Source organism: Phalaenopsis equestris, unplaced genomic scaffold, assembly GCF_001263595.1.
Source record: "Phalaenopsis equestris unplaced genomic scaffold, ASM126359v1 Scaffold000729, whole genome shotgun sequence".
NCBI lineage: Eukaryota > Viridiplantae > Streptophyta > Magnoliopsida > Asparagales > Orchidaceae > Phalaenopsis > Phalaenopsis equestris.
The window spans coordinates 259065-275744 of record NW_018165169.1 but is presented as its reverse complement, the minus strand read 5'-3'; the positions used below and the strand labels follow the sequence as shown (position 1 = coordinate 275744).

Genomic DNA, 16680 nt, shown 5'->3' with positions numbered 1-16680 from the left:
AGATACCACCGAGAATGTGAAGATTGTAAGGTCATTCCAAGTGGGGATTTAAGTGCTCAACATAGATTATTAGTCTAAATTTTAAGATGAAGATTAGTAAAATAAAGAATATTAGGAATCATTGTCGTAGAATTAGAAGGGAGTACCTAAAAAACATAAATATATATTTTTTTTTATGAATAAAATTCAAGATTTCAAAGTTTGGGATGTTCATGAAGAAGCAAATTTTGTGTGGGATAAAGTAACAAATACTATTAAACAAATGACAAAAATTGTGTGCTCGGAGAATCAAAAGTAAAAGTTTCTAAAAATAAAAATAGTTGATGGTTGAATAATAATGTGCAAGAAAAGATAAAATATAAGAAGTTATGTTATATAAATTGGTTTAAATGCAAAAAACTTAGAGAACTGAGAAAAATATCAAGTGGCCCGTAGGGAGTCTATGAGAATAATTTGTAATGCTAAAAATTTTTCTTTGAGTGATCTTTATAAGAGATAAGATACAAAGGAGGGTAAAAAATATATGTTTAAACTAGCCAAACGAAGTGAAAAGGAAAGTAAAAAATTTAACTCAAGTAAAGTGCATAAAAGATGAAAATCAAAATTTGTTTTCTTAGAAAATACATTCAAAATATGTGAGCGAGCTATTTTGATATATTTTTTAATGAAGTTTCAAAAAATACGATCGACCTTAGTGATCTTAATATCATTATTAATAAAAAAATATTTCATTTTTACGACCATATTAATAAAAGAGAAATTGAGGAGACTTTAAATAAAATTAAGGGTGGAAAGTCTGTAGGACCTCATGATATTCCAATTGATGATATTGACCTCATGATATTCCAATTGAAGTGTGGAAATATTTAGGATATTTGAGAGTCTTCGGCTTTCTAAACTCTTTAATATTATTTTAAAAACTAATAAGATAACTGAGGAGTGGAGGAAAAGAATTTTGGTCCCTATTTTTAAGAATAAAGGGGATGCACACGATTGTGAAAATTATAGAAGAATTAAGTTGATGTGCATACTTTAAAATTATGGGAGAGGAAGATTGAACATAGGTAAAGAAGTTTTACAAAGATTTCTCATAATCAATTTTGGTTTATGCCGAGAAGGCCTACTATGGAAGCTATACATTTATTGAGAGGTTTGATGGAGAAGTTCAAAGATAATAAGGATGGTCTACATATGTTTTTTTTTTTTTTTAAAGAAAAAGCTTATGATAAGGTTCCAAGAGATATTCTCTAGAGAGTTCTTGAGAAGAAAAGTGTTGATATGAATTATATTCTTATCATTAAAAATATGTATACAAGAGTTGTTACTTGCATTCGAAGAAAAAAGGGATTGACCAAATATTTTCCTATTTTTGTTGGTTTACTTCAGCTATTTTAAGCCCATATCTTTTTGCTTTACTTATGGATGGTCTTACTAGACACTTACATGAGGATGTGTATGCATTTTGCTGATGATATTCTTTTTGTGGATAAGATAAGAGAAAAAGCTCAAAAAACTTGAATTATGGAGGTCTACTTTAGAGTCTAAAGCCTTCGTTTGAGTAGAACTAAAGCTGAACACATGGAATGTATTTTTGGTAGTAATAGCTCTAGTGACAGAGATGTAACTATGAGTTATCAAATTATTAAAAGATGTGAAAGCTTTAGATATTTCAGGTCTATTGTTTAATGTGATGGTGATATTGATGGGGATGTTATTAGTAGAATTCAAGTTAGTTGGTTGGAGTAGAGGGATGTTTTGGGCCTACCATGTGATGAAAAAGTACAGTTTAGACTGAAAGGAAAAATTTATAAAATAGTAGTGAGACTTGCAATGCTCTATGACACTGAATATTGGCATTTAAAAGAGAAGCATAAAACTAGGTGTTGTCGAGATGGAAGGATTGGGTGCATGATTGGCTTTACACTTAAGAGACAAAATGTGAAATGAATATATTCGTGATAGGGCTGGTGTTACTACTGTGACGGATAAAATTAGAGTCGTCTTAGATGGTTTGGTCACATTAAATGTTGAGCATCTAATGATCTGATTAGAAGAGCGGATATTTTAGATTCGACTTATGTTAAGAAAGATAGAGGTAGACCTAGGAAGACTTGGGCATATTGTATAAAAAATGATCGCAATTTATTAGAATTAAATGAAAACAGGAAACTAATAGGACGCACTAGAGAAAAAGGATTCATGTAGCCGGCCCCCCTTCATGGGATAAATATTTTGTTTTTGTTGTTGTTGTAATGTATGACCTTGACGACTACTTTATCAAGCATGAAAACATTTTTATAAAGGTACATGAAAAGAAAATCCCAATGTTTTAAAAAGAGCTCCTAATAACTACAAAAATTAACTAAAAAAGGGGTACCCGTAATCAATATTTGAACTACATCAATAGTAAGTATAATATTTATAGGCTATAAATTTAGGCAAACTTTATCCCCCCTTCATTTTATTGACAAAAGCTGATAAACTTTTAAGAAACATCAACTAATTTGCATTAGGCAACCATATCATTGAAAACATATGATTTATTAATTGAAGAAAAACACACATCTATATCATTTCTTGAGCTATGATTCCCCTTTCCAATCCTTCAATGGGAAGGCGCTCATTGGCGCATGATCTAAAAAATTGCATAAACATTTTCCTCTTATATCTTTACAATAGAAACAAGTAAGAACCTATTTCACAAAATTAGGAAGATTATTTGAGCTTGGAACAGAGTTTGAAGAAGAATTTGCAGGGAGCTCGGCAGTTTTGTTGGGGGAGCGACTTTTTCTGAACCTTACAAATTGACTACTTAAACTTGACCATCCACGAGGTTTCAGTTGGCCCATTAGTTTGAGCTGCTCCCTTCTAAATTTTCTGTTGGCAAACCAAAAGCCACCTCGCCAACCAAGCCCAAATCTACATTGAAATTTTGCAAAATAAATAAGAGCATTTTAACCATAATTTTAACCGCCTCTTAATAAGAAATCCTGTTGCAGAAAGCTATCATAAAATATAAAAAACCTTTTAGATGCAAATTAGGATTTGGGAGTAATAATAATATGTACCAAACCTAAAAATCCTGAAGAAAATAAATCTAGCATATTTTATATTTGATACTACTATGGCTTGATTTTAGAGGAAAATCTCAATGCCAGTGCAAGTACCTAAAGAAAGAAAAAAAGAAAGAGGGATAATTACATACAGACCACCCGAAACATTGATACTTACAAATTAAGCAAACAAGTGATCTTTTTTAACCTCCGAACCGATGTATTTATGCGTGCCACAATCAAACTATTGATAATTTGATAAAAATGAAAAATACGGATTGGGGTTTTACTTTGAATTTTGATATTTGAATGAGAATTTGAAAAATGGATGAAAGAGGTTGATTAATTGTAAATACCAACAATTTGGGAGGTCTGTAATCAGTATCAGATAGGTTTCAAAACCAGTCAATTGACAAAATAATAATAACAATAATAATAATAATAATAACTTGATAAATAAAAAATAAATAAAGTAACCACAAGGAGTTACTATAAAGATAATTAGGTTAATTAGAAAATTGATTATAGATGTGACTCAAGAGAGAGAAGAGACCTGGAAGCAAAATGGATAACGTAAAGAAATTTATACAAGTTGAAACAAACCCAACAATCAAGGAAGTCCCGCCAGTGACCATGAAAGCAGTCGAGCTCACATTGTCAGCATTGACAATCCTTCTGACTTCTTCGCGTTCAACATTATAGCTTTTTATCATCTGCTCACAGAAAAAAGGCCCTATCAAACATAACCTGAGAGAAAATGGCACATCTAAAAAATACAGTAGCAAAGCAATACAGAAAAGGAACAAGCAAAAAAAATCCTATAAGAAAAAAAAAACCCTACTAAGGCCCTCATTGGCCTTTTTAAGGCCCATGCTATTATCCTCCCATTCAACAGCAAATCAACACAAAAAAAAAAAAAAAAAAAAAAAGTGGTGTGGAGGTGTAGATGTTTTCGGAAAACCTTAAAGATATTAAATTAAAAAAAGAACTGAAAAGCACGATAGGTTCCTTATTAAAACACCAACCAAAATCAATATTACAACCAACAAGGACAGCTGAAGTATCGCTGGTTAAAAGTTATATATATAAGAAATATCATAAGAAACATCTAATGATCTAAGGTCGCATTTGATAATAACTTTTGTTAAATGATTATGCATTTTAAGAGGCGAGTATGTTGTTGTAAAAAAAATTAACATATATAAAAGCACAGAAAATAAGATTAAAAAAACAATCTAAGCGACTATGCTCTCTAAAAAACACAATTTTATTGAAAACATTGTTGACAATGATAACATTCCATGGCATCCTTGTTACAATAACAACAACAGCAAAACCCTCATCCCACTAAGTGGGATCCGCTACATGAATCCTTTTTCTCGGTTTCATCCTTATTAATACAAAAAAAATCATGATCATGTATCTTACTTTCAAACATAACGTTAGGTGATTTTGAGAAGAATGTTGTAAAAATTTTCTTTGATTAAAACAATTAACTATTTTCTTCATAATTATTTAATAATTTTAATTGATATCAAGACTTTAATTTTATTCATGAATACATAATTATTAAGTATTAAATTCATTAATTATTTTAAGATAAAATGATACTATTTTATAATAACTACTCATGTTTATTTTGACAAAAATAATCCTAATCATTTTTGACATTACCACAAAATCCTTATTATTTATTAAATATTCAATTATCACATTAACTGATTTTGATGGAAGAATGTTACAGAACCTTTTTTTCTGTATATAAAAATTTAAATTTTATTCAAAGACACGCAATTATTATTTCTATTTAAAATAAAAATAATTGATACTATTTTGTCATTTAACCCATCAAAGTTGTTTTTACCAAGCCAAATTCATCCATTACAACAGTCTAGAAAGTAAAACTAACAGCTCTTTTAAATGTCTTTATATATATATATATATATTAAAGGAATGGTCGGAGGCTATTATACTCGCCTCGGTCATCCCTCATACGCCTAAGAATTCGAGTACCACACTCTACACTTGGGAGGAATCGAACCCTAGACCAGAGGGGACATACAACTGACAAGCAGATACCCGACCAACTGATATGAGTACATGGAAATATATGCACATATATATAGATACACATGCACGCACACAGAATTTTTGTAATAGATGATAAAAACTCATCAATTGCGACTGAGAATAGAGCCGACTGTGCCAAGAAGATGGATAAGCATGTTTTTATTTTACATTACTTCTTTTCATTTTTCCATTATTTTTACTTTTTTATTTTAAAATGCACATGTTATATTTTTTTTATTTGTTAAAATTGGTTAAAGAAAAAGTTAATAAAATAAATAAATAATAAATGATATATACATATGCATATATTGAGTTACCTTGGTATAATATGGCTAGGGAAGCAACATAGCCTTGCTCAAAAAATGAATATGAAAATGAAAATGAAAATGAATGGATAACTTTTGATGGATTTTAGAAATGCTAGGAAATGTGTACTTTTAGGCTTTTAGTATGTGACGATCACTCCTATTTGATGGATGATATATATTAAACAAAAGTAATAATCAAACTAAATTATTTATTGTTATTTGTTACTGTTTATTATATTTTATAAAAATAATTTAAAATATGAATTATTGTAATTTAGAGGTATTTTACCCAGTTAACCATTAACTCATACCTCTAATTACTAAAATTTTTCAGGGTAATCTAATTTAGAGTAAATGGATCCTATAGATTAAGTTTATTGACATCGAGGAGCCTAGAGAGATAAATACAACATTTCAATTTTTCTATTTCTACCATTTATAAAATTTATAAACATGACAAATTTTGCAAGTTAAAATTTTGTTTATGTTTTAGATGATTTTATTTAAGCAACGAAAATGTGTAGATAAAATTTTCTCCGCCCAACCTCCCATTTTCGTCTTGGAATTCCAAATAATAAGGTAATAAGGCCCATTGAGATTAATTTTATATTTTTGTTTTTCATCTAATTTTTACTTTTGTTTCTAAGAACATATACATTTACTATACTTTTTACATATTTTTTTATATTTTTATAAATAAATAAAATTAGCCATAAAAACAATTGGAACAACTTTTAAGTGTTTTAAGTATTTAAAAAAACTAAACATACTTTGACATAACATATGTAATTTATTTCAAAATATAATAAAAAAATAAAAAAATTGAAACTAAAATAAAAGTGATTCCAAACAGCCCCTTAGCCCATCGGCATCATAACTAAACACCAAATAAGACTACAAAATGATGCCTTAGATTGCATGTTAAATCATTTATTTCCATGACCACTTTAAATACCTCTTGAAATATATTAGATGATAAGTTGTCTAAAAATAATCAAACCGTGATTTATGGTACAAATTAATAATATAATTTGATTGATTAAATTCCCACTAAATCTACTGAATTTATTAAATAAAATTCTGTATGTCAATTTTTAATTGATTAATGATAGTATTTTATTAATCACAATTATCTTGTTAAGGGAATTTGAGCTTACTTTTTATTCTATTGAATTCATTGAGTTGTTTGTATGTGATTTCATGGATAATATTATAATTTTTGCATTTAGAATTAACCATTTATAATAAAAATAAGAACTTCCACTTATTTATGAAACTATCTCCGTTAAATAACAAAATTGATGTTTGGTGAAAATTTGGAATTTATAATGAGTTGTTAGGAGCTTGATTGTCCTCATATCTTTGTATAAATAAAGTGCTCTAGTTGACTCGAAATAAGCCAAAGAGGAATGTTATGTTAGACTGCCTTCATGGCAACATCATTTATAAGAGAAAATTAAATCGTAAAAAGCAAAGAGTTCATGTTGAACAAATTCCTTAAAGCAACATTTGGTGAGAACTCACCCAAATTTTTTAATGCCTTGCATGGTATATATATATATATATATTCATGGTGGGTGGATTTACCACTTCCCCTCCCTCTGATTCTGGGGAGAGAGTTCTTTTTTTCTTCTTTATAGATTTGTAAACTTGTCATTCATCTCCAAGTGTTTATCCCATCTGATCTATTTGTGAATCTTCGATGGAGAGCTCACTTTGGGGGGTATGTTGATCCATAAATTGTTGAGCAGTCTCAACCTGCAGCACACCTTGATCATGGCGCTCCTCCAGGGCTTGATTACCCTCTTCTCTAGAGATAGGTGGTTCCAAAACACATCGGCTAGCATCTGCAACAACCAAATTCGTAGTTCAACAGCAGTGGGAAGTAGCTGCAGATCTGGTTGGTGAGGAATAGCCCAATGAGACAAATTTTCATTAAACATTTCTGGAAGATCTATCATTCATCTCCAAGTGTTTATCCCATCTGATCTATTTGTGAATCTTCGATGGAGAGCTCACTTTGGGGGGTATGTTGATCCATAAATTGTTGAGCAGTCTCAACCTGCAGCACACCTTGATCATGGCGCTCCTCCAGGGCTTGATTACCCTCTTCTCTAGAGATAGGTGGTTCCAAAACACATCGGCTAGCATCTGCAACAACCAAATTCGTAGTTCAACAGCAGTGGGAAGTAGCTGCAGATCTGGTTGGTGAGGAATAGCCCAATGAGACAAATTTTCATTAAACATTTCTGGAAGATCTACAGTTTCTGCTATATTTTCCTCCACTTGGGTGATGTTATTAGGAACTGCAGAATCCAAATGCACAAAAAAGTTGGATCTCAAATGTGGATGAAACCTGAAATATTTGGCAGGTGTGTGTCCAATCAGTTTATAGTGATTACAGTAATAAGGTCTTTGTTCTGCGACAATTGGCTACCAATACTCATTGTGGGCAGTACAAGTCATATTTCTTCCACATCAGAGAGGGTGATATTTATTTCAACAAGAATCCTTGCAACTGAAGGCCTAGATAGGTTAAAGGTGGGTATGTCCAATTTCATAGGTCTCCTTAATGCAGCTCAATAGAATAGAGGACTTGTGATTAATATAGTGCAACTTTAGGCCAGGTAGTTTAAACTAGATTGGGACTATAGGGGATTCATGGCAAGGATCGAATTCAAGAGACCACTTGAGCAATTTCATAAATTTCCCATCAATTGTCATATACTTCATGGAAAATATTTTGGCATAGTCCTCTACTTTGGATAATTGTATCACCAAATGTCTCCCATCAAAGAGACCAACCTTCCAATGTCCCAAAAGTTTGAGATTTTCAAAATCCTTTCAAATGATTTCCATTTTAGAATGTCCCAATTGGAACTTCCCAATGAGGGTAAATTTGCACTTATCAACCAAGTTGGAAACTTCAACATAAGAGAAAATTAGAGCTAGTTTGTCACTCTTTCTACAAACCTTCTTGATGAGGTTACAGTCTCCTGGCCTTCAAATGATTCATTATAAACCTGAGGGAAAAGCTAATCTATTGATCCCAGAGAAACAGTCATATCAGCATAAGCAGCCTTCCCAAGATTTAAAATTGAAGCAGTCAGTGGTTGAGGAACAGAAGCCATAAAGCTGAGAGTCGATCAGCGGGTAGCAAATGGGTAGAGTTGTGACTTCTACCAGAGCTCTCATGTGTTTTGTTGTTGTATAGAGCCGAATGCCTTCTTTGATGCTCGATCCGTAGAGTAGAGATCAAGTGATGCAGGAAGATTACGGCACAGGAAGAATCGCGACACTGTGCAAGGAAAGCTCGCGACAATTGAAGGAGGCGAGGCGTTAGGAACAGTTAAGAGTGCAGCCAAGGGGAGAGCAAACGCCAAGGAGCAAAGCAGCTTTTACTAGCAATAAAAAATGGCAATCCAAGCCGAAGGTTACATGTAAATGTTAGTTTACTTGTGCTGAAACAAAAAAAAAAAAAAAAAAAACGTTATTTTTTACTTAATTTTTTTTTCTTTTACTATTAATTTGTTTAGTTTAATGACATTTAAGGTGGTGATACATATGTGGAATGATCATATGTTATGATTTTCTGAAAAGATATCTCTAATTGTGCTTAAATTTACAATACTCGCTCTTAATCTTACATTTACACTACCACCTTACATATCTTGTAGACGTTAGTTGATGTGTCTTTGGTGCTTGTTCAATCAAGAGATCGCAAGCTTGTGTGATGAACTTAATTCAAGTTATCATGCTTAATAGTTATAACAAACTTCTTTTTTCTTTTACCCATATACTATAAGATACAAGTGATTATGCTTCTATGTAGCATTTATTCATTATAAATCTGAATACAACAACAATAAAACCTTTATCTCAATATATGAGGTTGGCTACATGAATCCTTTTCTCCTTGCGTCTTATTTAGTGTCATGATTTCATTTAATTCTAATAAATTAAGATCATTTTTTATACAATATAATACAATATATTTTATACAATATACCCAAGTCTTCCTAGGTCTACCTCTACTTTTCTTAACATAAGTCGAATCTAATACATCTACTCTTCTAATTGGATTATCAGATGGTCAATGTTTAATGTGACCAAACCATCTAAGACGACTCTCTCTAATTTTGTCCTTCACTAGAGCTAAACCAACCCTATCGCGAATATATTCATTTCACATTTCGTCTCTGAGTGGCCACTCATCCATCTAATCATTCTCATCTCGGCAACACTTAAATTAGTTTTATGCTTCTCTTTTAAAGGCCAACATTCATCTCCATAGAGCATTGCTGGTCTCACGACCATCTTATAAAATTTTCCTTCACTGAATGCACTACTTTATCTGAGTGATGTCATTTACCCTATATCATTTATGCACCCACATCAACATCATTTATCTTTACACATTGCATACACTTGCACTAATATATTGTATATTGGCGTAAATAGTTGGTAACCTGGAAATCCGTGGAATTGCAAGCCTAGCTGCCTATCTTGCCATCCATTATTGGCAATTCATGGGCCTCAGGAGATATCCCTCTAAAATTTTCAAGAAAAAACTGATAGAATATCTTCCTTTATTTTCAAAATAATAAAAAATTTTCATAGGTAGAAATTTACAATTGTAATCTTGTAAAAATAAGAGAGCAAGACTTCCAAAAAGAAACTCCAATACCCTCTTACCACCTAATGTCCGCCTCCAGAACTCCTCCCTCTAACTGTCCACTTAAACCTGTAGTCTCTAACACCTAAACATCTCCCACCACTCCATGCTGCAAGGAACCTACTCCAACAAGGGGGATTGTTTTTCCTTTTAAAAGAAAATGTCAAATATATTCTAAGTTGTTGACCAATTAAATGTTCCTAATCAGACTGGTGTAAGTACCAAAAATTTCAATCTTTACTTAAGTTGAATAGAAGAAATTAACTTATTTAATTTCAAACTGAAAAAATCTACCTCAAAGGAAAGGGAGAGTAGGGCCACCTTATTGACCACAAACTGAGTGAAGTTAATCTCAATTCCGCCACATGAGATGTGGAAAATTCCTCAATTATGTGCATAGCTATGGAATTCAACGATGCCACAAGCCAACACAAACTAAATGTTCTAACAACAACTAAGGAAATAAGGGATGGAGCAAAGCAAATATATTCCAAGGTGTGTGCCATCACCTTAATCATATGAGATTAAGCTAAAAAATCACAACAGAAAATAATGTAAACTACCGGCAACCAAAAATTACCAAATATTATTAAAAAATATATATGTGTGACTTAAATACTTCCAGTATATCAAAATGAGATGCAGTAAAAATGCTGCAATACTATAAGCTTATGTAGGAGAAAAATTTTATGAATTCCAAGATGGACTAAATGTTGAGTATAACCTACATCCATTCAAATAAATCGAAGCGCCCCTTTCTAATCTAGATAAAATCTTCTCGATTGTTAAAGGAGAAGAAAGCAGACAGTGTTAAGCTAGAAATACTATCAATAAAAACATTACTTTACTTGTACTTACACCAAATGCAACCTGAATCAAGTCATACAAACCAAAATTGGGTACAAAAAACATCTATTAGAAAATCCAAGGGAAGCATCCATAAAACAAAAATAAACTTCCATATCTAAATCACTCGACATCATCAAGCACATATTTCATTTCACAAGAAAAAGAAAACCACAAATACAAAATGACTAAAGTAAGATGAAGCAGAGAAACTCAGCACAGCAATGAGTATGAGCGATATGGTTCAATCACGTGAGTATTTCATTTCATGTCTCATTTGTGCTTCTAAAAAAGTTCAAATAAAATCGAGATAATAGAGTCAAGCACAACTGATCACATGATCATCTCTCCCAACAAGTTTACTTATTTAACACCATCCAAAAAATGATAGAGAAACTATATTATTTTATTTCTCAGTATCAAATTACAACTCTTCTCCTTATATAACAAGGAACAACTAGGACAAACTTAATTACAAACAGTACAACTTATCAAAGATAAACTAACTCGATAGAAAAGAAATATGACATAATAAAAGGAGAATAAAAGAGAACAATAAAATACGAAACTTAGAATTCCACATTCCCCTCAAGCTGGGTCATAGATATTATAAAAGCCCAACTTGGTATTCAAATTAGTGAAGCTGCCTCGAGATAGAAATTTAATGAAAACATCAGTGACTTGACGACGAATCAAATAGATTAAGTGAATAATGCTTCCATTGACCTTTTTAGAAAAAAAAATCTATCAATCTCAATGTCCTTGATCTTCTCATGATGCACAAAATTTTTTACAATACTAATGTCAGCTTGGCTATCACAAAACATCTTTATGGGATAGATCGTGCAGTGTCCCAACTCACTTAATAACCTTTGAATCCATTTTCCTTCACAAATTCCAATGCAGGTGCCTGGTACTCAGATTCCGCTCAACTTCTAGAAACCATTGCTTCCTTCTTGCTTCTCCAGGTGACAAGATTTTCACAAACATAGGAACAATAACCAAAAGTGGACCTTCTGTCTATGAGTTCCCCTGCCCAACTAGTATCAAAGTAAATATCTAGGTTCTTGTTACTTGATTCTTACAAAGTAAACCTATCAGGGGTCTTCTTATATTTTGTAAACCATCTTCAAATGTTATTCATTCAAATCATTCATATGTTGACTCACAATATAGATAGACTAAGTGACATTAGTCCTAGTGTATGATAGGTAGATAAGTTTACCAACTTATCCTCGATATCTACTTTTTTTAACAATGGAATGTTACTTTTTTATTAACACTTTTATTGTCAGGTCTCAAGTCACAGATGTGAAAAGTAAAGGGTTGTGTTAAGTAGTCGACATCTAATGTAAAATTTGTCGAAAAATCATGACATGAATTCTTTTAATCATTGTGTAAATGCTAGTGCGTCCTCTGAAAGCAACGCGATGTATGTCCTGAATACATTGAAAAGTGTACAAGGTCTCTACACCGGTGCCGGTGAGTAATGCCAAATAAGTAAGAATTCACAAATTACGAACGGATACGGGTAAAAAAGTTAGTTCATGAAACTAATATTAGGATATGATCTTAGAATATATGTCCTCTCACTCATAAATTAATATAATTAGTTGATATTATGATTCATAAAAAAATAAATATCTTTTAGGTATTCAAGAAACAAAATGGATTGGAGAAAAAGGATTGGAGAAAAAAAAAATGGATTGGAGAAAAAACTAAAAAGATTGATAACTTAGGTTTTAAACTTTGGTATTCAGGTAAGGGTTGCACTAGAAATGGCGTAGGTGTAATTATAGATAAAGGTTTGAAAGATAATGTTGTAAAAATTAATACAATTGGAGATAAAATTATAGCCCTTAAGATTATTGTTGATACTAAGATTTTTAATACTATAAGTGTTTATGCTCCTCAAATAGGTTTAGATATAGGTTCCAAAGATAAATCTCGGAATGACTAAGAAAATTTAATACAAATGATACCACTTGAAGAAAAAATTTTTATTGGAAGAGATTTAAATGGACATGTCGGTAGATTGGTAAAAGAATTTAGAAATATTCATGGTGGCTACGGTTTTAGAGTGATTAATGAAGAAGGTAAAGTCATATCAGATCTTGCTTTAGCGTATGATTTTGTTATTGTTACTGCTTCAGTCAAGAAAAGAGAAGAGCATATTACTATTTATAAAAATAGATCTAATAAAACACAAATTGATTATTTTTTTGTGAGAAGAAGAGATTGTCGAGCATGTAACGATTGTAAGGTCATTCCAAGAGAGGGTTTAAATACTCAACATCAATTATTAGTTCTAGATTTTAAGGTGAAGATTTGTAGAATAGAAAATGCTAGAAATCATCGTCATAGAATTATATGGGTATCTAAAAGACACAAATAAAATGATGTTTATGAGTAAAATTCAAGCTTTCAAGATTTAGGATGTTCATGAAGAAGAAAATTCTATGTGAGACAAAGTAACAAACACTATTAAACAAATGAAAAAAGATGTACTTGGAGAATCAAAAGAAAATTTTCTATAAATAAAAATAGTTGATGGTCGAATAATAATATCCAATAAATGATAAAATAAAAGAAATTATGTTATAAAAAATGGTTTAAATGTAAACACTTAAAGAACAAGACCAATATCAAATGGCCCGTAAGGAGTCTAAGAGAACAATCTGTGAAGCTAAAAATTTCGCTTTTAGTAATCTTTATAATAGATTAAATACTATGAATGGTGAAAAATATATGTATAAATTAGCCAAACAAAGAGAAGAGAAAAATAAAGATTTAACTCAAGTAAAGTGTATTAAAGATAAAATCAAAAATTGTTTTTCTATGAAAAAGATATTCAACATAGGCGGGTGAATTATTTTGATAAATATTTTTAATGAAATTTTTAAAAATACGACTGACCTTACTAATCTAAATATTGTTAATGATAATAAAATGTTTAATTATTACCATTGCATTAGTAAAAAAATTGAGGGCTTTAAAAAAAATAAAGGGAGGAAAGTCCGTAGAGCCTGATGATATCTAAATTAAGTGTGGAAATGTACAGGAGATTTGGGAGTTTCTTGGTTTACTAAACACTTCAATATTATTCTAAAAACTAAAAAGATGCCTGAGTGGAGGAAAAATATTTTGGTCCTCATTTTTAATAATAAAGGGGATGCACAAGAATACGCAAATTATAGAGGAATTAAGTTGATATGTCATACTTTAAAATTATGGGAGAGGATAATTGAACATAGGTTAAGACGTATTACAAAGATTTCTCATAATCTATTTGGATTTATGTCGGGCGAGTCTACTATGGAAGCTATAAATTTATTGAGAGGTTTGATGGAGAAGTTCAAAGATAATATAGAGAATCTACATATGATTTTTATTGATTTAGAAGAACGATAAGGTTCCAAGAGATATCCTTTAGAGAGTTCTTGAGAAGAAAGGGGTTGATATGACTTATATTCAAGTCGTTAAAAATATGTATACTAGATATGTTACTAGTGTTCGAGCAGATAGAGGATTGACAAATTTTTTTCCTACTTTTGTTGGATTACATCAGAGAGCGGCTTTAAGCCCATATTTTTTTTCTTTAGTTACGGATCCTCTTCCTGAACATTTACAGGAAGATGTATCTTGGTAAGATGTATCTTGGCATATGCTTTTTGGTGATGATATCCTTCTCGTGGATAAGAAAAGAGAGAAAGCTCAGGAGAAAACTGAATTATGAAGGTCTACATTGGAGTCTAAAGGCCTACGTTAGAGTAGAACAAAGGCTGAATACATGGAATGTAATTTTAGTAGCAGTGGCTCTAGTGACAGAATTGTAACTATGGGTGATCAAATTATTAAAAGATGTGAGTGTTTTAGATATCTCGGGTCTATTGTTCAAAGTGATGGTGATATAGATGGGGATGCTATTAGTAGAATTCAACTTGGTTGAAGTGGAGGAATGCTTAGGGCGAATTGTGTGAAAGAAAAGTATCGCTTAGATTAAAAGGAAAATTTTATAAGATGGTGGTGAAACCAGCAATGTTTTATGGCTTTGAATGTTGGCCTTTAAAAGAGAAGCATAAAACAAAGTTAAATGTTGTCAATATGAGAATGATTATGGAGATCAGTGGCATCACATTAAACGTTGACCATCTGATCATTTGATTAAGAGTATATATGTTTTAGATTCGACTTATGTTAAAGGCAGAGATAGGCCTAGAAAGACTTGGGCATATAGTATAAAAAATAATCTTAATTTATTAGAATTAAATGAAAATATGACACTCAACAAAACACAATGGAGAAAAAAGATTCATGTAGCCGAACCCACTTAGTGGGATAAAGGTTTGTTATTGTTGTTGTAATGGAACTTTTCTATTGAAATTCAACTGAGACTTAGCAGGTTTGCATCCTAACATTCATGTCTTTTTCGTAAGCTTAGGATGTAATTTCTTTGAGATGCCCCAATATCCATCTTAGACTGGCCACTTTCATGCTCAGAAAATATCTCATCAGTCCCAGATCCTAAATTTTAAATTCAGTGACAAAGACGTCCTAGATTTTCCAAATGAATAATGTGTGATCCGCTTGGCATTAAATATATCCATTAGATTTCATAGCCTTGGCAAGCTTGTTAAACCAACCCTTCGGAGATTGTTTAAAGCCATAATGTGACTTTCTTAGTTTACAAATCATATGTATATTTGAGTCATTTTTTAATCCTTGTGGAATTTTTATATACACTAACTTCCTCAAATTCTGCATTCAAAAATGAATTTTTTAAATTTAACTTCATGCAGTTCTCATTCTTTATTCACTGCTACAGAAATAACTTTTACAATGATTAACTCAGCCACTAGAGCAAATATCTCCTGATAATCTATCCCATATAACTGAGTGAAGCATTGAACCTCTCAATGCTCCCATCTACTTTGTACTTGAAATGAAATGTCTAATTAAACCCAATGGTTCTCTTATTTGGAGGAAGCTTTATAAAGATCCATGTGTCATTTAGATAAAGTGCTTAGATCTCCTTTTCAACTATCTTTTTCTAGAATTTTGAAGTATTGGATGAATAGGCATGGGTATATCTACACACTATCAAGATAATATACAAAAGCTTTATAAATTGAAGATAACTTCCATAGGCACCATAATTCTGGATAGGATAATATGTGAATTTTTTCTTGTCATTTCCAACTGATTTCATCTCCCTTGGAACTTCAAAGATGTGTGAATTCAGATTTGCTTGTGAACATTTTTGTAGTTGCATAAAGACTTAATTCTGCTCAATAAATTTCTTTCTTCTTGTATACACATAAAGTTCCTTTTCAATCTCAAGTTGGATGTTCTCAACTAGTAGAACTTGGGACATATGATGGTTAGAAAGAAAGAAAATAGGTTGTGATGACTCAATATCAGTGCATCAAATATTCACCTGAACTCTCCCTGAGTATCAAATTTGGGATAATAGGGTTAATTTTCAAAAAATATATGTATATATATATATATTGTAATATGAGAATAATGCTTGTACCATTTTTTATTAGAAACATACCTAATGAAGATACATATTGTCGGCACTATTTTTGGTGTGGAGTTTGCCCGTAAGAAGCTGTCGGTCATCGGAATTGAAATCCCGTTGCCCGCTTCGGAAGGACGTTAAAAAAAAATTTAGTTTTGAAAAAGATGAAGTCAAACTGACCCCATAATTTTCATAGTTTAAATG

General features: G+C 31.4%; 1 protein-coding gene across 1 annotated transcript in view; it reads right to left on the bottom strand.

Annotated features, from left to right (window-relative positions):
• Nucleotides 1–2458: 2458 nt before the first annotated feature.
• Nucleotides 2459–16680, bottom strand: part of LOC110030499 — a 58267-nt gene continuing 44045 nt past the window's right edge. Inside the window, exons 4-5 of the mRNA XM_020733234.1 lie at nt 3657–3766; nt 2459–2919 (exon numbers count right to left, since the gene is read on the bottom strand). Coding sequence (XP_020588893.1) covers nt 2694–2919; nt 3657–3766 — 336 coding nt within the window. The 3' untranslated portion in view covers nt 2459–2693. The remainder of the gene's footprint in view (nt 2920–3656; nt 3767–16680) is intronic.